This window comes from Ursus americanus, chromosome X (genome assembly GCF_024610735.1).
Source record: "Ursus americanus isolate L20-20 chromosome X, mUrsAme1.1.p, whole genome shotgun sequence".
NCBI classification, from domain to species: domain Eukaryota; kingdom Metazoa; phylum Chordata; class Mammalia; order Carnivora; family Ursidae; genus Ursus; species Ursus americanus.
The window spans coordinates 17,178,177-17,201,473 of NC_142164.1; the positions used below are offsets into that span (position 1 = coordinate 17,178,177).

Consider the following 23,297-nt stretch of genomic DNA (forward strand, 5'->3'; position numbering starts at 1 on the left):
GCCTTGCTTTGGAGGCTCCCACCGATGGGCCAGCCCTCAGACCCCTCTAGCTCCTCTGATGCTGTGACTGTTGTGGTGGTAATGATTCTGTTCCCCTGCAGGCTGCAGGAAGTGACCAGAAGGTGCCCCTTCTTTCCTTCCCCCAGAGTACCAGCTCTTGGTGGAGCCTTTGAAGCTCAGCTCTCCATGTTTTTGTCCTTTCCTCCTATACTTAAGCAAGGGCACAATATTGTTTGCGTTTCTGATAACTTGTACTGAGAGACATACAGCCAAACAGTTGGGGGTTAACAAAAAGCACACAGAGGCAAATGTCACCATTATATGGCGATCACAAGACCCAGCGTAGTGGTGTTTAAGCGCGTAACTTTGGCATCCGCCAGCCTGGGTTTGGATTTCTGCTCTAGTGCACACTAGCTCTTTCTCTTCCCCGAGTCCCTGTTTCCCCATCCGTACAATGGAGTTGATCATTTCTACCTTAACGGATTGTTGAGAGGACTCAGAGGGATGGTGAAATGCAGAGTATAGCGCCTGGAACACAGTAGGCCCTTAAGAAATGGTAGGTACGATTTCTGTGGTTCAGGGAAAGAAGCCTATAGAAAGGCCCTTGCAATTTTTTCACTGGAAGATCGCTGGAGCTGGGCCCGAGTTTAGCTCCATTCAAGGACCCATTGCTTAATTCTTCAGGAAGATGGCTTCACCCACTCCCTCTCATTTTTAACTTATTTCCTCTCCTTTCTTCAGAAACAAAACAAAACAAAACAAACTCCATCTTTGGTCCCAGTTGGTGCACATTTGGTTGGTGTGCCTTGGTCCTAGTTGGTGGGCATTCGAGGCCACTGGACAGCAAGTGAGAGAGATTTGCGTCTAAGGCGAGGTACCGGGCTGGCCTTCCTCCTTGCATATTGCATTTTATAGCAAATACGGCTTTAAGAGCTCCTCCTAGGATTTCCTACTTGTGATTAACACAGGAATCTTCCTCAATTACTTACATTAGAAACCAGGACAGGTCTAGTTGTAGGTCAGGTCAAGTTGCCCAAGGCTCTAATGTCCTTTCTGTCACTCTTGGCTTAACCTGTGTGGAAAAGGAGAGAGATCATTAAAATCAGTTGTGATCTCCCAACTTCTCGAGCCAATGAATTTTATTCCTTTACATGAACATGGCTTTGATCCTTGACTTTGTCGCCTTTATAATGAAGTTGCATTTCCCCATGAAGGAAACATGCTAGTTGGTGGCTCCAGTGTCCCGGGAGCTTCCTACTCTTTGCCCCCTCATATTTTAGTGATCCCCACATCAGGTGATCTTAAAAACCACCCAAACCGTTAACTCTTGCCTGGTTCGAGCCCCTCATTTGCACAGCTTCGGGCCCAGAGCTGGGAGGTGTCTCTGTTCCACACGAGCCAGACTCAGCTGTCCTCACCCGAGGTTGGGGTACATCAGCTTTGGATGGGAGGGACAGGTAGGAGGGTTGTGCTTCACAAGAACTCAGGCCAAACACTCAATCTCCAACTACTACTAGAGAGGGTGAAGCCAAGGACTATTCTAGAAGGGGCCAGAAAAAGAGCTGTTGGACTGGCTTACCCCTACCTATCCTTAACTCAATGGCATCTCTACTGAGAAGCCTGAATCCTCCTGCCCCCTGCCCTAGTCTGGGTTTAGGACCCCTCAGCACCTGGGTGCCCCTCTAGGGTGGCTGCAGTTACCGTGTGTTGGGATTTTCACACATGTCTGTCATTACTAGCTCCTTCTCCCTGCATATCCTCATTGCTTAGCTGCCCCTGCCACAGAGTAACCTCTCCAAACGTGCTTCTTGAATTCAGTGGGTGAATCGATGAACATTCTCGTGGCTTAACAAACCTGAGTTCTAGACCTGGCTCCCCCGTGCTATCCCTGTGCGCCTCTGGGTGCGCGGCTCAACTCTCTGGGTTTTGTCTTCTCCTGTGAAATGGTGAAATGAATGCCTCCTCCTTACTACCTCTGCGGGGTTGCTGCGAGCCTCCAATAAGAAAATGCATTTGAAATATCTTTGAAAATTATGAAGCACCCTGCATTTACTAAGTATTAATGTAGAAAAAAATAGACCAAATATGGCGGGAGGTTCTGCCCTGAATCAATGGAACTGTGTGTTGGCTAATTAACACAGCACGACCAGGCTCTCCTTACAAATGCTCTAGCAGCTTCCTGGGTGTCTTCTCTCTCTCTCTCTCTCTGTGCATCTTTCCAGAGACATTACCTTTAATTTTTTTTTTCTTGAAATAAATCCACCTATCCCCACAGAATTCTGTTTTTAAACAGGTCAGTCCATGGTGCTGAAGAAACCTTTTGGCCCCGGATAAGAAAATACTTGGAGGGATTGGTAGCATCGGTTTAAATTAATGAACAGTCTGAGTGACAGCCATTTTACAATAAATGTAGTTTTATTACTTTCAAACACATGTAATAACAGCCCTGGGAATAGAACCTAGAGAAAGATAGCCTGCATCAGCGAATCAAAGCAAACAAATAAGAATCCGTGATAATGAGCCTATTACTGGGTAAACGTCCTGCTAAAGACCGTCATCCTCAAATAGGCTAAGGTTCCCCTGCTGAAATCCTTTTATTTAAGAAATGCTTTTTCCCCTCCCTTCATAGATAGGAGAAAAGTCCCATTAAAAATGGCTACCCATGGGGCACCTGGGCGGCTCTGTCGGTTAAGCCTCTGACTCTTGATTTTGGCTCAGGTCCCGATCTCAAGGTCGTGAGATCGAGCCCTGCCTTGGGCTCCGCGCTCAGCACAGACTCTCTCCCCCTCTGCCCCTCCCCCCACTCACTCTCTCTCTTTCTCCTTCCCTCTGTCCAAAACAAGTAAATAAATAAAGTCTTTTAAAAAATCGCTACACATGGCTTCTGGGTAACCCAGCTTTTGCCAATGCCAGTGGATAGCATCTAGCAGCAGTCCTCTGCACTCTGGCCCTAACAAATAGTAGTCCCAAACAGCAAACACGCTGTGGCCCCTACAGGGATCCACTTGTCCCAGTTTGCCCGAGACTTCTCCTTTTGGGCACAGAAGGTTCTGAGTCCTCAGTCCCTGGCAAAGCGAGACAGCGGGTCACCTACTGCCTCGGGACGCCCCTAAGTGTGGAGGAAAGGTGCAGTCGTAGGGGGTTTCCACTGGAGGGATGAAGGCGGGCTGGGCCACCTGCCGCTCACCCATTCTGTTGGTCATTCCGCCTTCACTTTGGAACTTCTCTTACCATTTCCTCCCTGAAACATGTTGATCCCGTCTGTCTTCCCTGTGCCCCCCAAAACCTATCTGAGGCTGTGGCCAAACTTCAGAAAGTAGGACTGAGACAGCAGCAGTGGTTAAAGCTCGTTCATAGCTAGCATGTCTGTGGTGCTTCCCATGTGCCCGGCACTGTGCTAGGCACCTCGTGGGCGTTAACTGAGCTGTCTTCACAGTGGCCTTCCGAGCTGGATGTTTATTATTACCCTCATTCTACTGATGAGGCTAGCTACCCAAAGGCCGCAGCACTGGGGGGATGGGATCCAGGCTCAGGTAGTCTGTGCCCCTCTACTCACGACACTGCCCTGCTTCTCAAATCCCTGTCTGCCTCCGAGGTTAGCCCCCTCCACGCGATGTCTACACACATGGCTCCTGTAGTAAAGCCATCACCGGTGTATCCCCTCTGGAGCTCGGGAGCCCTTGTAAGAAGAGACCCTCTTAACCCAATGCTGGAAGTCCATCCAGCCTAGCTCCTAGGTCTACCATGACCCGGTGTGCAACCTTGGACAAGTCACAGCCCTTCAGCTTTTTATTTTATTTATAAAATGAAGGAGCTGGACAGAGTGACCTTGAAAGCTCTTTCCAGTTCTAACAGGCTCTGAGCTCCTATGACAAGGATATTTGAGGGGGAGGGAGTCAGAAACAAGGAGGAAAGCCATCAAGCCGCCTTGATGACTGGGAATTTCCAGTTCTTTCCCTGATGGCTTCCCAAACAGACCAAAGTGAGAGCGCTTCAAAAGGAGCCCCCGGGTATAAGCACTCTCCTTAGGATGGCAATGAACTCTTTGTCTGACTCCTCTGGGTATCTCTGGGGCTGCAGGGAAGCAGGTGGGGTGGCTGTGTGAGATGTTGTCGGAGTTGTTCTCAGTTTCTGATATTGGAGAATTTGGGGTGAAATTCATATAATTAAACCTTAAAGAAAATGTTTCCCGCCATAGTACCACATAACCCCAAAGGGGCTTCTGAGCAAGAGAAATGGAATTCACTGTCTGTTGCTCCAAATGGTCTTTGACACAACCACCTGGAATTGAAATGAGAAGCCCTCTAAGCACAGAGATATATCAGTGAGGGGGGAGCTCCATCGAGAGAAGTGCCGAGGGCTGAAGGGCAGGTAAGAGCAGAGGAATACAAAGTGGCCGAGCCAACCGGCAGGAGGGAGACAATTTTCGCTCTCTCCGAGACCCTCCGGGCTAGAGAGCTAGGCTAAGTTTTGACCTAGTTGTCCTTGTGTGCATTGCCGTGAGCTTTTATGAACTATTTATGTAGCCGTTTTATAGTTTACCAAGTGCTTTACAGTCACTTTTATTTGGCTTAGTAAAGTGTTCCTGGAATGCCATCGACTTTATGGTCAGGAGAGTCCCCTCTCGTTTGCGTGGTACCTCTGTGCGTCCAGCCTCACACAATGGGCCGCTTGTTCCAGCAGGCGGGCAGGTGCAAAGAGTCAAGGCGCTGACGGCACCTGCAGCCACCGGGGCGGTCGGAGTGGGGGTGGTTTACACTCCCGTTCACCTTTCCTCTCCTCTGTGATTGTGTGGTTTTATTTTATTGCTGGCAAGCAGAGAGTGGCAGTGCCTGGCTTGGATCTGCCCAGGGCACAGCTCTTCTGATCGTCGGACGCTGGCAAATGGTAGGCCCTTTTCCCTGTGCTCAGGGGCTCTGTTCTAGCTCCCCTGCCCGGGGGGCACCAGTGCCACCGTCTTCCATCAAGCAGACCTACGGACCGTGCTTCCTCCTGCCAGCCCGGGGCTCTGACTGCAGCCTGGATTCGGGGGCTCGGGGAATGCTTTTAAAGGAAGAAGACAGCAGAAGGAGCCATTGCACTCTCTGCAGACAAGACTTTTCAGTGTCCTTGGGCAAGTCTAACGCCGAGTCACTGTATTCTTGGGGGGGGGGGGTTCCTTTGACCTCCCATCAGCCCCCGCGGCACCCTCTGCCAAGCACGCTGGGCGTCTCGACGGAGGCTGGCGTGTGTGTAGGTGGGGCAGGAAGAAGTAGAGCTTTACACTCTAGGTCACAGATTTGCTGGGAAATCCAACACGGTCACCAGGCAAAGATTTCATTTGCTGAGGACCAGGTTTGCCACAGCCAAAAGCAGGATCTGGGCTTCATGGGAAGTCCAGATTAGAGATAGTGGACCAGAACATTGGAAAATTCGGGACCTCCAGCTACCGGGGGGCGGGGGGGGGTTGTGGCTGAGCTCGGGGCTATGTAGATGCTTCACAGGGAAGTGTTGAGTAGACAGCACTTGCATTCTGTTACTGATGGAAGATGGCAAATCCTTTCTCTGATGCCCAGAACCGAGAACCTAGAAACTTCGCCATCAGATTTGAAACTTTTTTTTTTTTTAAATAATCTCTACACCCAATGTGGGGCTCAAACTTATAACCCCAAGATCAAGAGTCTCATGCTCTCCTGACTGAGCCAGCCAGACACCCCTGAAACTTTCCAAGTTACTGCCTTGACCATAGGAAATATAACAGGTATATCGGAAGATGGGTTTTCTCAGCAGTAGAATCACATTAATTTAGACTCAGAAGCGAACTGAAGTTTACACGCGGAGAAGGATTGATTTGCTAGTGGTGTGTATGATGGCTGGGCTTGGCGTGGACGCGCACTGCCTGGTCCATGGGGGATGGGGCAGAGGCTGGAAGGAGTGGCGCTTGGGCTGTGGGAACTCACCCGTCTGGCTGGCCCAGGTGGGAAGTGACCCACCACCTAAATAATGATATTCACTGGGGCCCAGGGAAGGAACCCTGCCTTTCTCCAGGTAGGCATTCGTTTCCAAAGTGGTGCCATCTAGGGGGCGGGACACAGTGGCCGGTTTTCCTGGCAAGGCCCGGACAGACAGAAGTCCAGCGTAAGGCAGGTTCTCCATGGCTGCAGATTGGGGGATGGGAGGAGGTCCCAGAGGGGAGACAGCTGACAAGACCTGGGCAGGGAAGGTTAGAGTCTCCCCCATACAACCTGAACTTTGGGTGAGGCGGTCAGTCTCCGTTCAGTTCAACAGGCATTTATGGACTGCCTACTGTATGCCAGGCACGGGGTGAAGCAGAGGACTGACCCAGAGACAAAGACAGACAAGGAAACCAGGACAGAGTTCAGGTGGCACAGCCCAGGGAAATCTAGCTGGCAAGAGGAAGTCATGCCTGAACCTCTGGGGTTCCCTCCCCAAACAAGAAAGACCGGCATTGAGGTGCAAGACTAATTCCACAGCCTGGGGCCTGACAGGCCAGTCAGCGAAGTGATCGCCTTCCTGCCTTTGTCACCACTGGCTCAGGATCTGGGTAGGCCTAATCCTGTACATTGAAGGCTTTGAGGCCTGCACATGAGTGTGGCCAAGACAAGAGGAACTGACAGGCAAACAGTGACAGGAATAGTGAGCTTTCCTTTCAAGTATGTCGGCGGTTCCTATTCACGGGAGCGCAGTGTGTCCTCCCCTCATGATCTTTGGGGGGTCATTAATAAGGTTCAGTGGGACACCCGAAGCAACACCGAGGAGGTTTCCCTTTGTTACTGCACATGCTTGAAACACAACACGAGGGAAGAAAAGAAGCCCCCCTTTCCCCTAACCCAGACGTGCTTGCCTCTCAGACTGGTCAGCGAAGTGTGACTGTAGGTCGAGTTTGAGGGTCCCAGCCTTCATTTTGCAGATCACTGCGTTGAAGAATGGCTGTTTGTTGCGGACCCCACGGAGAGCAGAGACGGACACAGCGGTGTCCTCAGGAGAGTGATTTGAAATAGCGTGTGGGTGTTTTCAGGAGCCACTGAGTTCATGACTTGTGACACCCCTGCAAAGTGGGAGCGGACAGTTTTGGGTCACAGAGAGGAGCAATGTGAAACGCGGGGGGACAAGTGAGTGGGTTGGGCTTCTGACACCCCAAGTTGGTCACTGCCCTGGGCCTCAGGAAATGATTTGTTCTTCAGCGGATGACAATTAAGTTTGAACAATTTGAAGTCCTGTCCGGTTAAGTCCCCCTTCCCCCTCCCCCCAGAGGCCCTGTCCCCTGGAAGCTAGCCACGCACACGTCACTGCTCAATCACAATCCGAAAGAAAGCGTTGGCTGCTTTTGGCCTTGCTCACTCCTCCCTAATCCTACACCATCGGTGGCCCTGCTTGGACTTGGACCTTAGCTGGGGTGTCCTTACAACCTAGACGCTTCCATTTCTTTGGGTGTCTTCAGCGCGGGGATGAGCCAATCTGAAGCTTCCCCTGACTTTCTTCATCCTCCCTCCGGAAATCCTTTTCGAATAATGTTTATTGTACACTGACTGCATGTCGACACCATGTTCAGCGCGTTCGCATGGTAAGAGCGGCCCTCATCTGGGTGTGCTGGGCACTGTTCTCAGCACATTGCCTATGTTGTCCCAGTTTACTAGCTTTCAGGCTATCGATTCGTCCTCCTAACAAGGCAGGTGGCATCATCCCCATTTTACAGATGAGGAAACTCCAGCCCAGCGGGGGTTTCATGATTTGTCAAAAGGCACACAGGGAGTGGTGGAAACTAGCTTGGGAACCTCCGTCTCGATGACAACGCTGGTGCTCCTTCGGCCACGTGACGCGGCCTTTCTAAACTGTGGGATGTACTCGTGGTCTTGGTAAACTTCGTCTACTAAACAGAATTTCACAAACTAATTCCTGATCACCATTTTGACCATCCATTGCTTTGCCACAATGCCGTCACGGGCTGTGGAGGTCGGTGACCCGTTCTCTGACTCCTTTCTCGGCTCTTCTGTTGGGGAGCGATACAGCCCTGTGCAAGTCACAGCTGCAGGGACGCTTGGCCTCTCTGGGCCCCAGGCTGCCCATCTGTAAGTGGAGGGCATCGGACTAAATGATTTCGAGGGTTCTTTCCAACCCCGATATTCATTCCCATGAGTTAAAATCTAACTGGGAAAAAAAAAACCTAACTGAAAAACAGGTAAAGATCATTTCCTTTTGGCTCAACTCCAGTGGGACGAGAAAACATCTGGTTTTCTGGGCTAGTTCTCTGGTCTAGAAGGACTTGATAAATGAGTTCGGGGTGATTGAATAATAAATCCCCACCGCACACGCTGTCCTGTGACAGCCCCACCCCCGGTTCCCGAGCTTCTGAATTACATAGTTCTTTCTGGTTTTGTAAGAGTGAAACTGGGTCGAAGTCCTCTCCTCCTTGATATGTCCTCCCTCAAGGACACCCCCCCCAGAGAACCCTGCGCCAGGGCCTGGCATCCGGGCTGCTGGTGGTCGGGCTCCAAGCCCAGAAGGCAGTCCTCACCGGCCTTCCCACACCCCGGGCTCTGCCTAGCCCGCAGTCTCACTTCGGCTTCCTTATTTACTTTTCTCTCTCCCTACCTTGAGGTTCCTCTGCAGAGTTTCTTCCTTGCACCAATGTTCGGGTGATCCCCTCATCATCAGCCTTTTCTCTCTGCGTTTCCTTCTCGGTGGGGGGCTGCTCCCCACAACCAGACTCTCCTCCCCATGGCGGGTGATTTTCAACTTCTCACACTTTCCTCACCATCTGGAAAATATTCTTTGCTTCTCTAGGTTTAAATGACTTCTTGAGTATATTCCAAGACCAATCTTTCAGTCCCCCCCCACCCCTCACGGGGAGCTTTGAAACTAGGTGAAAAACAGATTCTAATACAAATATTCCCTTATATAGCTAATGCCCACTAAATGAGATAAAAATGGATCTACATCTCTCCGGTTTCTTCTCTAGCTTTTACTTCCTGGCTGTTGAAATGTATTCATAATTAATTTCTGAAAGGCTGTTGTTTGAGAACAGAGGGGCTTCTCGGAGTATGGTAGATATATGTTTCTGGCACTCTCCTGGTTGAAATTTGCTCTCAAGTGGTACTGCTGTGCTGACAAATATGGAAAAGATTTTCCTTTAAATATGTGCATAAATAAATAAGAAGCAAATTGTTGCTATCTTTATTAAATGCATTTACAGAACTCAGCTATTTTCACCTTTGCTTTATTTTTCTGTTCATTTATGGAAATTAAGACTGCATCTTGGATAGAAAGAACATTTTTTAGGCCTCTTAACAAGATGGTTTTTCTACCCTGTGTTCTGGTTTGTTTTTAAAGCTATTTATACTCTTTCAATTATCCCATTTTTCCACAGTGATTATTGTGGCTGGAGCACTTTCCAAAGAAACGAGCTGATAAATCAGGGGCTGCATATGCAATACTGCAGTATTTCCATAAGATGGCGCTCTGAGAATGTGAGCTCTGTAACTTAACGTCTCCGTCTAACCTGGCAGCAAATTAAACTTTAGTAAAATCACATATTTGGGGGTTGGGGGGGAAGTTAGTCCTTCTAAGACTTGCTCTCAAACACTTGCCACCATTCTAATGCCTAGGGGAAGAAGGAAAGTGAATTTTCTAGCAGTCCCCCTGCCTTATATCCGGGCTAGCAATGTTGGAAATCAGCAGGGTGCATTTAAGGGACCTTTTAAAGAACAGACTTTCTTCTAAAGGGGCGATTGTGATACTAACAACTTGTGCTGGTAGAAAAGCCCCTCTCTGGGTCTCAGTTTCTTCACCTAGCAAGGAGTGCATTGGGCGAGATGATCTCCTAAGGGTGTTTCCGTTTCTAGCGATTTCTACATTTGAGTTCATTGATTTCTTTCCGCTACACCCTTGCTGCCTCAGCCAGCACAGAAATGGGAAGAAAAGATCGCCCATTTTACGCTTGTTTGACTCTATTCCTCTTCTACAAGTGCTCTCTTTGCTTCGACTGTCCCAAGACAAGCATGCCCAGATGTCCTGTTTTAATTAGGTTCCTTTTCTCTTTATGGCTTTTGCACCGATACCCCCCTCCTCCCCCAGCCTTGACCAATCTGCCTGAACAGAAGCATGACCCCCTTTTCACTTCACAAGTAGGGATTTCTTGGCATTATGGCAGTCATTTTTGGGCTAAGCAGATCCCAGAGTGGATGGAAAAAGGCAAAGACACCGCATGTAATACTTAAAGGTGACACTTCTTAGATCACATGTAACATATCCAGTTAAGCAAACTTGAAATTCTGGAGATAGGAACTTCTCTCTATTCATTTTTCTTCCTCCGCTGCCTGGTATTCATTGCCAGAACCATGTCAAAGCTTTAGGAAAGAAGAATTCCTGAGAGAGGACAATTAATCTAATTAGAGATGAGTGTCACTAAGTAGATAACTCATCATTACGACCCTCCATGGCCAGAAGTGTCCCCGTTCCCGGCGCTCTGGGCAGTCTGTGGACAAGGGTCGTGCTGTGATGGCTTGTCCTCGTTCAGAGCCTCTCATGACCCCTACACGCCCGTGGAACACAGGGAGCCAGTGGAAATGAAATGCTGACTTAATTAATGCAAAAACTACGGAGACACCCCTAACAGAGTCCCCCCGGGGCTTGAAGCGGAGCGTGCATGTTCATAAAATTCCCCGAGGGGGCACATCACATCTGCCACATTGCGATAGCCAAGGGGACGAAGGCAGAGACGCATTAAACACAACATTCTCCTACATTCCTTTTCCTATTGTCCTTAGAAATTTTCAGATCGCCTTTGGTGCTTGTCTAGTGGCGAGGTGGCGGTGGTGTGGTGGATTATTTATTTCTCTGACCTCAATACCGTATCTCCCAAGAACGCAAATATTTCCCTGAATAGCAATACTGTTGGATCTGTGTTTGGGAGAAGAAACTCCATACACGGGGCTCTCCCTGAGGGTTTTAAAGGGCAAGCCCAGGAATTTGCTGAGTAGGTGAGGAGAACCGCTGTTGCGTGCCCTGTGCCGAGCCTTGGGGACCGTTACAGGGAGCTTGTGAATTGTCTCCTATGGGGAGCAGTGCGGTGAGGAAATGGCAAATACCTAGTCGGTCTGGACGATTTCTAAGGAAGCAATAGCAGCATAGCGGTTAAGAACAGAGGCAGCTAGGGGCGCCTGGCCGGCTCTGTGGGTGGACCATGCAACTCCTGATCTTGGGGTTGTGAGTTCGAGCCCCACATAGGGTGTAGAGATGCCTTGAAAAAGGAAACCTTAAAAGAAAAGAACACAGGCAGCTAGAGATGGACTCACAAGGTTTCAAACTCCAGCTTTGGTATCAACTTACTGTGTGACTTTGGGCAAGTGACTTCACCTCTCTGTACCTCTATTTCCTCATCTGTGAAAAGGGCTGATGATAATAATAGTGTCTATCTCATTGGGTTGTTTGGAGAAGTCTGTGAGATGCTGCATGGCTTTTCTTCTTAGAGCTTCAAACAGTATCTGGCACCAAGAAAGCACTCGATACTGACAGCTCTTGTTACTGTAAGTGCCATAAGGTGCTCTGGGTCGTACAAAAGAGAACTAACCAAGCCTCTGCCTTCAGAGACCTCCCAGATTTTATGGGCTGGTGAACGGAATGCACGTAAGAGGAACACGAACAACTCGGGGCGCTCCCCACAATACAGTTACACGCAAGGCCAACAGGTCAGGATATGTCAGAGTGGCTCAGGGATGCCCTCAGCGCTTTCAGGAAGGGGCTTTAGGCACCCACAGAGAAAGCGAGAGAGCCCTTGAATGACTTATTTGCCTCCTTGTGAGAGAAGGTGCTCTTACGAATGTGCATTCATGTTCACAGCCTTGCTGGTCTACCGTCCTTTTGAGGTAGGTGGGTTGGCGTTACCGCCCTGAAGAGTACAAAACATATAGGCTGGGTTTCGCCTAACGAAGCAGAGTTGGCGACATGACGATAAGCATCTGAGGTTTGAAGGCGGTCCGGGGTGACATCATATATATTGCGTTCTGTCAATACGCATTCTGTCCTAAGAAGTCACCTTCGAGCTGTGCTGCTAGTAATGGCCACCATAACTCTTACCAAGAAGAAGGATTTCCCACAGGCCCTGCTTTTAATTTCCCTTTCCCTTCCTTTTGTTTTCTCTTTTGCCTTTAAGAAAATTAACTACTATATAAAACTTCACTCGTTAAACTTTAAATTATTATAAAGACGTAAAAATGTACAAGATATGGAAGAACATAAAATCAAATTAAGAGTTCCCTAACATCTCCCCTTGCTCACCAGATATAACTGCTATTTCCATTTCTTAAAAATGTTCTGCGTCTATCTGGACACATATAAAGTACAGGAGAGTCATGCATCTGCAGACCTGTTTTTACCCCAAATGGAATCACACCGTACAGTCTTGACCACTGCTCGTATCTGCAACAGTGTATCCTGGATTTGGCCCTGTGTCAACACATAGAGATCAACTTCGTCCTTTTCACGTCTGCATGATATTCCATTTAGCATTCATGGCTTTTAAGATTCCATTCTGTATTTTGTCAGGGTAGAGAGGTGGGAAACAGAACTGATCAGGGTGTGGGGGAGGTATTGAGACATCTAAAGAGATCGTAAAGTTTTAAAACAGTGCCATGAAAATTTAGCAGCTGTGGGAATCAGTTGGCTCAGTACTTTGGGTCTCTGCTTTGCGGAATACAGAAAATAAAGGCAAGTTTTAGGTCGAAGCCACAGGCCAGCTCTTCCTAACACTTCTGTAACCAGAAACCATGCTTAATTTGCTGAAGTCCTTTGAGGATTTAAATAGCACGGGGATAGAGCGGAACAGTGGATGCTATTTCAACTTTCAAAAAGTTTGGCAAGCTTTTCAACCCAAAGCTGTTTTTAAAAAATTGAGTCACCATGGGAGTGGAGAGCAGTGTTTTGTCCTGGCTCCTGATCCTTATATTGGAGATAAGAAACAAAAAAAATAGAGCAAAAGGGACACTTTTCCAGATGGCGGGAAAGAATACAGTAGGGCTGCAAGGGATCAGCTGGGGGACTAATTTGATTTAATATTTATAGGTGATTTGGAAGAGGGACTATAGGGCAAAATCGCTACGTTGGCAGATGTCTTTACACTATTCCAATAAGGATCATAGTCTTCAGGAAGACGTTTGTTTTGTAGGAACAGACATAAAAGTGGCCGGCAAGCTTCGATATGAATAAGCGCACGGAAACGTCTCTGGGGACACATTCCTGAAGTTCATTCCAGAAGACTTAGAATAAGCCTTACTTCTTTATCTGTGAATAGGGTCTCTGCTTCAGGCGTCAGTAGGTACAAAGAAAGACACGATGAGGTTGCTGGTATCATCAGGAGGGAGATGGTATTTAAACAGCATTATATGAACATAAAAGAGGAGGCTAGTAAGCTGATTGCCACAAGATATATCAATAAAGAATGCGGCTTTGCGTTTCTTGAATATAGCCCCAAAGGCCATTGGTGTTTGCTGGTTCGTGATCTGTGTATTCGCTAATCTTCAAAGTTAAATAAGCGGAATATGTTAGGCTATCATTTCAGAAGAAATGCAATCAAATATTCTCTTCAACTTTACTACAAAATATTTTCCTTTTCATGGGGTGCCTGGCTGGCTCAGTCAGAGGAGCCTGCGACTCTTGATCTCAGGGTTGTGAGTTCGAGCCCCATGTTGGATGTAGGGATTATTTTTAAAAATATATTCCTTTTCATAGGATGACTTTAAATTATGCGAGTCAGAACTAGATTTCCTGACCTCCTCTGCTACCACACGTCTTTTCCAAAGCATGCCCTGAATATTGGCAGATACATTCTATCATGGAAGGGAACACCTAACAAACCCACATCAATATCTTCTGAAGTTGTGGAATTTTTGGTAATAAATAATAGAGATGTCTACCCTACGCTTGTCACAGTGTGGTTGAGAAGCTCAAGTAAGCTGAATGATAAGAAACTGCCTTGTACAAAAATACAGTACTATTAATTATTTACTGCATGTCGTAATTTGGGATTACGAAGTGAGGCGTGCCTGCGTGGCTCAGTCAGTTAAGCATCACCCTTGGGCTCAGGTCCTGATCTCAGGGTCCTCAGATGGAGCTGCACAGCAGGGAGTCTGCTTCTCCCTCCGCCCCTCCCCCTCCCCCTGCTCGTGCTCTCTCTTGCGCGCACTCTCTCTCTCTCTTTCTCAAATAAATAAATAAATAAAATCTTAAAAAAAGGAATATGAAGTGACAAAATTCTAGGAAATTATCCTTTATAGCCATTTACGCAAATGTGCGAAGATTGGTATACAAGGATATTCTTTGCAGCATTGTTTAGATTAGCAAATTTTTAGAGATAACTCCATTGTTCATCAGGGATTGGACAAATAAATTATGATGTAGAATAAGGGCAAGATGGTTACTTATGTTCTGACATGGAAATATGTCCAAGATACATATTAAATGATTAAAAAGTTGCAAATCAGCATGACTAGTATGCTCCCAATTCGAGTTAGAATTATGTGTTAGTAGGGGCGCCTGGGTGGCACAGCGGTTAAGCGTCTGTCTGCCTTCGGCTCAGGGCGTGATCCCGGCATTATGGGATCAAGCCCCACATCAGGCTCCTCCGCTATGAGCCTGCTTCTTCCTCTCCCACTCCCCCTGCTTGTGTTCCCTCTCTCGCTGGCTGTCTCTATCCTGTTGAATAAATAAATAAAATCTTAAAAAAAAAAAAAGAATTATGTGTTAGTAAAAGTGTGTGGAAACCCCTAGAAGAATACATATCAAACTGTTAGTCATGCTTCTCTCTTGGAAGGATAGGATGATAGGGGAACTTTTACTTTATGCTTTCTTTATTTCTGTGCTGTTTAAATTGTTTACAATGAACATTATTATTTTTGTAATTAAAAATACAAATAAAAGAAGCAAGAATTTGCCCTCAACCAAACTATCCTATTGTAATGGGGGGGAAGGGTGCCTCCTGAAAAGAAACCCAACTCCAAGGCCTACAGGAAATGGTGGGAGGAGGAAGTGGAGGAGAAGGAAGAGGTAAAGACCATACAAGGGTCTTTTTCCAGTGAGTAGAAAGCACACTTGGAGTTAAGGTCCCTGCTGTGTGCTCCCCTAAGACCCAGGACCTCCTTGACACAGCTCTCAATCACTCTGAGTTGCCATTGGCCCTTACTCTTCCACACCGGATCCAGAACACAATAAGAGGGGAGACTTTGTCTGTCTTGTTCATTGTTGTATCCCCAACTCCTGGGGGGAAAAAAAGGATGCTGAATCAATATTTGTTGAATGTTGACTGTTCTCCATTGCAAATAGACTCTATGTGGAGCGGTTTTTCTTTTGCACCATAGGCCATCCCGTGGTCTAAAAGGCTGAAGAGAGCTTGTGGTCAGCTTGACCACCGTCGTCAAGTATAGTCAGCTTTTCTTATGCTTGGGACCCTCGTGTGACCAACCTTTTCTTCACCTTCCCCTTTCCAGATACAGCCAGAAGGCAGCGAGGAATGGCATGAAAAATCAGTTCAACCTCCATGAGCTGAAAATGAAGGGCCCTGAGCCAGTGGTCAGTCAAATTATTGACAAACTGAAGCACATTAACCAGGTAAGTGGTCTACCAAACAAAAATGGAAATGGGGGAAAAAAATAAGGGATGGACAGTGTCTGCTGTTCCAGTTGTGTTCTTGGGCTTTCGGACAGGCAGCCGTTCTCCATTTTCTTCAAAGATTCTTACTGTTGGGGTGCGTGGGTGGCTCAGTTGGTTAAGTGTCCGACTTGTGATTTCATGCACACACCTCTCTCTCTCAAATAAATAAACTTAAAAAAAGATTCTTTCTGTTAAAAAGGACGTCTGACCCTTGTTTTTCCACTCCATTTTTATTTTAAGTTTATTTATTTATTTTTTCAGTGATCGCTACACCCAACGTGGGGCTTGAACCTATGACCCTGAGATCAAGAGTCACTCACTCTTCCAACTGAGCCAGCCAAGCACCCCTTCACCCCACTTTTAAATTATAAAGATAATATTGTAATAGAGAAAGCTTGGAAAATAGAGGAAAAAATATTTCTCACAATCCCAGTACTCTAACCTGTTTTCATTTTTAGCTCTTCTTTTCTAATATTTGTTCAGAAAACCACACTCACACAGACTTGTTACATAATTGGAACTACACAAGTGATTTATAGTTCTTAAAATTAACACTATATTGGAAACACTTTTTCATGTTGTCTCCAGTCTTCATATTAATCATTTTTTGTGGCTGCCTAAGATTTCTTTAAGTATTCATCATAATTAATCAGCTTGCTTTTGCTGGACATTGAGATTGCTTCATATTTTTTACCGTCATAAATAAAGCTACCTCTTCATGCATGGTGCCTTCTCCCGATCTTAGATCATTTTCTTAAAATGTCGGTGTTATCAGGTTAAAGGATATGAGCATTTTAATGCGTGTTTCCAAATTGCTTTCCAACGGGGCTGTGTATCAGCTTTCACTCCCACTAGGAAGATACTAGAAGACCAGCTTCATGGCACCCTTGCCAACTTCTGACTCACTGCCATGCACAGAGACACCCACAGATTCCCTTGACCTGTACACAGAGTTTTTCCTCTCATGAGGAGTTTAGTAACTAGGACACAAATAGAAGTTAGTTGTACCATCTGCTTGTGATTGCTTTGCGGCCACAATTTAAAAAAAAAATGCCACCCAAAGTGCCACCGTATACCAGAGTGACAGTGTTCCTGCTCTGTGATCCATGGGTGGGAGGGCCCTGGCACCAGTGACTTCTATTTGTAGCTTAGAAAGAACTTAATGCAACTAAAATCCTTATGCAGGGACAGAGGTTTGTGTATGAAGACACTGGCATGGTTTTATTTTTTAATACGAAGGTTAGCAGTGACATTTTTGTGGTTCTTAGAAAATGTTTGGAAGGGCTTTCTAATGGTGGTATATTTCACTGCAAATGGCTTTGCGAAAGTATTTACAGCACGCTTGGGAGTGACTCCTCCGGTGCCTGGTAAAGTGCGCTGCACTCAGTGAGCCCTTAATAAACAGTCGTTAGTGCTGCTGAGCACATGATCATGGCCGGCGTTGCCGAAAAGTTCCTTCTTTCTGTGAATTGACAACCTCACGAGGTTCTACAAAGCTAGATGTAGTGTGATTTCCCCAGCGTGCGTCTCTGAAGGGTTTGGAGCACAGGGACGTGTAAGGCTGGGACAACAGCGGTCACTGTCCTCCGAGTAATTTCCAAATTATCTCTAGCCAGCTCTGTCTGAGTGGCTCCACTCAACTGGTTAGAGGCCCCCCAACACACACACATATACATGCACATGGGTGAGGCCGAACTCTCAGGCTCCATCACTGTGCCCCTAATCCTACAAGAAGAATAGTGTCAACAGATCTCTTTGGTCAATGGACCTGAAGGAACACCTACTATGTGCTCGGCCAGGTGCCGGGGCCTTTGGGATCCACAAGAAGTTGAAGCCTCTGTATTCATAGCTTCCTTGGAGGGGAAGCACAAGCAGAGAAAGGCCCGAGGTGCGCCAGAACAGGACAAGAAGCACCGCAGAGGGGACAAGCGCGCCGAGGGCTGCCATGTCCAATGAGCAGGTAAAGACAAAGCCAGGGAGTGGCAGGCATAAGAAAGATCAGAGGCCTGCGGGTGGACCCCCACGGTGGAAGAAGGGAATGCCGTACCATATCTGATGTGGGCTTCTAGGGGATCCAGTGGTCACTAAAAATACAGCCTTGTAGCGAAGACATTGAGTGCTTGATGTCATACAATGGGAGACCATGTGGGCTCGTGGGAGGAACGTGGGCTGTTGGATCCAGCTGGGTCTGAATTTGGCTGTGTCTCTTATCAGGTATACAACTTGGGGCAAGTCACTGGACCTGAGCTTTAGTTTTCTCGTCTCTAGTACAGAGAGATACCAAAACCCCTCTTACAAGGTTCTTGTGAGCATTAGAAATTTATCTATACCCCCATTATAGAAAGCTTAAATATAATCACAGATATAATGTATTTTATGTATTATATATTTTTACGGAGATACACAAATATATATAATCGTATATGCCCGACAGACAATAAATGGCAGTTAGGACGATTATAATTCAGGATTTCCTGTGTAGGCAGGACTTGAGTTTGGAAGGGAGCATTATTCCAGTACTTTCTGCCAGGCTATCTAATCTGCCCCCCAGTTTTGTGTGGTTGGGCATCCCTTTGATGTATCTCCTCTTTGCTCTCCATATTGTTTCCTTCCGTCCCCCCCCCTCACTTCCAGCCACAAAGGGGAAACCACTTCATGGGTAGGGAGGTGTATATTATGAGAGCTGAAAAAGGCACTGTTGCAATTTCTTTCTCCCACCTCTGCCATGAATGTGTGTGTGAACATTTTTGGTTCCCTTACAAATACCATTGAGCAACCGACTAATTCTCATTGATAGACCAGTTTTACCTGTTTAAGTAGAGCTGTGAAAATTGCTTGGGCCCCAAACACCCACAGTGACTTCTTTTTCTCATCTGTCTTGCTTTACATGGCCCAAACACATTTGTTTTCAGACCTTCAATAAAATTCCTGTGTGGGCTGTGATTCAATCTGAAAGTGAGACATTTTAAGAAAGTCAAAGAAGAACGTTACGATGATGATAATGACGGCAGAGAAGAAGATGATGACGAGCCTTGTTCGTAGAGCACTTAACCATATTTCAAAGCGATTTCGTGTTCTAAAAGTCTAACTGCTTGTAGTGGGAAAAATAGTCAACCTGGAAAGGTATGAGATATAGTCCTGTCACAGAATCGTTTCAAGAACTCGTTGTTACCTTTGGACATTATTTAGTCCTTCCTGACCCCTGCAGGGTAAGTGATATATAATCGTTGTCCCCTTTTTATAGCTCGGGAAACTGAGGCAGAGAGCCATCAAAGGCTGAGTGGGCATGCTGCCAAAACATCCAGGGAGTTCTGTTGAAAATTCGATCAATCATCCAGATGTTGTTTCCTATACACTGCCAAACATCTGGATTCACTGAATGCCTGACTAAATTGACCTGAAGTTTTAGTGATTGGAAGGGGGGAGGCGGAGAGGATCAACTTCACTTGCCCAAGTTCACATGTAAGTGAGTGTAATGCTATGTTCCTAGGCCCCTTGCTGGGGGCTGCATCTAGTAAACGACCATAAATGCAGAGCCACCTCCTTCTCTCTACCTATGCGTGGATGCCCACGTGCGTCCATCCAGATGGACCGCAGCGGGGCCATTTATGAGCATGTCCCAAAATAACTCTTCACTTTCTTCCGTGGAAATTCTCAGCTGCCTCCTTTCAGTAACTGGAAATAACATACTCACTAAGGGGATAAAGTAACATTATTTCCATATTGACGGTCCCATGGTGTAACCTTGAGGGGCTGGGTTTAGGGTCAGGCCCGGGGCCCCTTTCCTGGGAAGGCCTGCAGGTGTGGAATGGCCTCCCCTCCTCCTTCCAAGCCAGAGTTCATGTGTAACATTCCCACGATTGGAAATGAGGACCTTTTTATTTCCTTTTCAGTTTCTAATTTGTGTGAGGATTTATTGTCTTGTGTTAGCAGAGCAATTGAACTCCTTTAAGCCCTCAGTGTCAGTTCTGAAATTTGCTAGGCCAAATTGCTTTTAAAACACACACACACACACACACACACACACACACACACACGTTTTGTTTTTGTTAGTGTTCTGCTCCGAGGCTCCTACATGGAGAGAAGACCCCCCAAATAGCAAGAATGATCACACTACATTCTTACCCAGATGATACTGTGGGCCATTTGCCCTCTGACCGAGCTCTGTTGGTGACATTTTCTCTCTCCTTAAGAGCAGCCGTGTAGTTATGTGAATTTAGCGGTCCCCGAACTGCTGTCCGTTATTCTTCGCAAGGAAAATCTCGCTGTTTGTTTTTTTTCCCCTGTTTCAGTTCCGGTTCAAATGAAATTCCCAAAATTGTTTCCCTGCCTGTTGTAAACAGTTGCAGCCAGAGCGGTCAATACCTGCCCATTTGGTGTCAGAGCTTTTCATTCAAAGTTGGATAAAGTCTCATCTGTTCGGGATGGTTGAAATGTCCTACTGAATGGTGGGGGAGTGGACGAGATGGCCTCTTTAGATTCCTTCCAGCCGTGTGATTCTGTGATTTGTGGCTCAAGGTCAGCCTTTAACCCAGCACCCTCTTGTGAACAAGTCTTGTGACTTTATTCTCTGCTCTGCCACTCTTTTTAAAACACCCTGTTCCCAGGTCACCCCTTTCTACTTTGTAACCTCTCATCTTTTCAGAGATTGTTCTCTTCCCACCAGTCTTCCAGCCTGGGCAGATGGAACTTCAACTTGCCCTTCCCCCCCACCCCAATTCTTCTGTCCTGCTGCCTTGTTCTCATTAGGCTATGAAAACATTAAACGAGAAAACCACTTTTGCATTTATCACCCCTAAAGTTTCCCTCCTCCGGGGCCAGATGGGTGACTGGTCTTCGGATCAGGTTAGCCACGTGACTCCATAGGAATGATAATAATTCCGCCATATAATGGCGCAGTACGGTTCAGTTTGTAAAGCTCTTTCGTGTACATTAGATGAACTGATTTTCACAATGGCTCTGAGAAGCAGGCATCATTACCTCCATTTACCAGATGAAGAAACGGAGGAGGGCATGGGAAGGCCAAGTGAACTACAGATAGGAAGTTGGAGGTCTAGACCTAGGATCCAGGGCCACTGATTTCTGTCTGTGCGCTCTTGCCTTCTGCTTCTTTGAAGCCACGGCCGACCTTGTGATGGTTAGCAAGATCTAGACATAAAGGGTGTGCAGCTGTACAAGTAGCAGAAACCCCTTAATTTGTCTAACAACCTCCAGGTCCCTGATACAGTCATTTCTATGGTTGAAGCTCTGAAGTCATCAGCAAAGGAAGAATAGGCATGTCATCTACCAAACCTCAGTTAGAAGATTCTTAGAAAACCAACCACCATGCTATCTGGTGTGGAAACTGGGACACTTGACATGGCTTTGAGTCAGGCACAGTACACAAACTCTCTGTTAGCTATTTCGAATTTATAAAATGATGGCAGATGGTCAAAGAAAATTTAACATGTAAAACAGACAGTGGGATAACTCCATTTCCACCCTCCTCCATAAACACCTGAAAAGTATTTTTAAGATGCCTGACAGATGACTCCGGTATCATGAAAAAGACGCTGGCTTTTGAAATAGAAAGTTAAAATTTTTAATAAGTTAATTAGTGAAGTTGTTAAGTGTCAGAGAAGTTCCCAGGACATTCCTTAGCATGTGATTTAAAAACAAAATCTGGAAATGAATATCAGGCATGATAGAAAACACTCTGAGGAAGTTTTTTCAGAGTCTTCCCACAATAAAAACAGTGAGAGTCGTAAAACACTGGCCTAGTCCAATGGTTGCTAGAAAAGCCAACATTGATCTAAAATTTCGAAATAAAAGGGGAGAGCTTTTGAGAGGCAAATTTAAATAAAAGGCCTTTCCAAATGGAATTATGTCCCAGTGTCTGTCACACTTTTTCACATACAAATAGCGTGGCAGAACTTTAGGAATGGCCATTTCCATATGGAGCCGGAATGTGTGTGTGTGTGAAAGCCAGAGTAGCTACAATGGCATGTTAACAAGAGCCAATGAATGACTTCTGAGTTACAAAAGGACAATGTGAGTTGGTCTTTAAATACCAGACCTAGACTCTGTGGAGCTAAACATTATTTCATGAAGTAAAAGGGAATTAGCCGATGCATTCCAAAACACATTTATCATTAAAAAATCTTCTGTCATTTTGCTTAATAGCCTGAAAAATAATTACAATGTCTGGTGGCTTTGGGGAGCATGTGTTTTTAATATCTTAATTACTATGTAGAGTTTAATAACACTGCAGCAAGAAGAATTCCCAAGTTTTTCATATTAAATTTATTGAAAATGAACTATTTGCTATATTTAGAAAATATAGGATGAAAGGTACTTAAATTGGGTCATGTATTTTAGTCCTTGCATATGAAATGAAATTACTCAAAAATGGAAGATGAGTCAGGAGTGGCAGGCCAAAATGTTATTGGTAGCAGTGTTGGGATAATCTTGACTTAGCAATGAAGGGAAATACGGTATCTTTTTTCACTGCAGTATTGTACTCTCTCGAGTGTTTTGTTTTAGTTAGAAGTAGTGGACCTGTCAGGGGCTCCTGGGTGGCTCGGTTGGATGAGTGTCTGTCTCTTGATTTCAGCTCAGGTCATGATCTCAGGGTCCTGGGATCGAGCCCCATGTTGGGCTCTGTGCTCAGTGCAGACTCAGCTTGTCCCTCTCTCTCCCCCCACTCTCACTCTCTCTCTCAAATAAATAAACAAATAAAATTTTTAAAGGGGGAGGGCCTGGGTAGCTCAGTCGTTAAGTGTCTGCCTTCCACTCAGGTCATGATCCCAAGGTCCTACGATCCAGTTCTGCATCAGGACCCCGGCTCAGTGGGAGCCTGCTTCTCCCTCTCCTGTTCCCCCTGCTTGTGTTCCCTCTCTCGCTGTGTCTCTCTCTCTGTCAAATAAATAAATAAATAAAATCTTTTTAAAAAGGGGAGGTACACCCAGGTGGCTCAGTTGGTTACGTGTCTGACTTTGGCTCAGGTCATGATCTCAGGGTCCTGGGATCAAGCCCTGTGGTGGGTTCCCTGTTCAGCAGGGAGTCTGCTTGTCCCTCTGTCCCTCCCCCCACTTGTGCTCTCTCTCTCTCTCTCAAATAAATACATAAAATCTTTTAAAAAAGAAGTACTGGATATGTCAGCTATGGAAAGACAAGCTCTACATACGACAAGAGAACTCAATCAAACTATAAAGGTGACCAAATTTACGAAGTTAGAGATATATTTCCAAAGTATCTCTGAAATCCATAAGGTCTCATATTCTATTCACATTTACCTCCTGGCCAAGCACAGCACATTTTTTTAAAGATTTTATTTACTTATTTGAGAGACAGAGAGTGCATTTGCACACACGAGTGGGGGCGAGGGGCAGAGGGCGAGGGAGAAGCAGACTCCCCACTGAGCAGGGAGGCCAATGTGGGGCTCGATCCCAGGACCCTGAGATCATGACCTGAGCCAAAGATAGACACTTAACCAACTGACTGAGCCACCCAGGGGCCCCTGCAACACATTTTTAAAAAATAAATAGTTACAAATGGTTGTTCTCTACCCCCATAAACCTTTACTATAAGCGGTGTTTCAGTAAATGTACATTCAAATACTATTAGAGAAATTCAGAGGTAACTTTTTACCGGGCTATATTTATGAATACGTATCT

The 23,297-nt window shown here is 46.3% G+C and overlaps 1 protein-coding gene and 1 long non-coding RNA gene across 4 annotated transcripts in view; one reads left to right on the top strand and one right to left on the bottom strand.

Moving 5' to 3' along the window:
- GPC3 (glypican 3) overlaps positions 1 to 23,297 on the top strand; it is a 405,964-nt gene that overhangs the window by 289,500 nt on the left and 93,167 nt on the right. For all 3 annotated transcript variants that reach the window (XM_087860008.1, XM_087860009.1, XM_087860010.1), the window contains one exon: positions 15,480 to 15,600. In XM_087860008.1, the coding sequence (XP_087716134.1) occupies positions 15,480 to 15,600 (121 nt within the window). The remainder of the gene's footprint in view (positions 1 to 15,479; positions 15,601 to 23,297) is intronic.
- On the bottom strand, positions 187 to 20,243 carry LOC148106840 (uncharacterized). The gene is made up of 3 exons (XR_015723426.1): positions 19,768 to 20,243; positions 18,451 to 18,591; positions 187 to 1,072 (listed from the first exon to the last, which is right to left on the bottom strand). It is a non-coding gene; the product is annotated as an uncharacterized LOC148106840 (long non-coding RNA).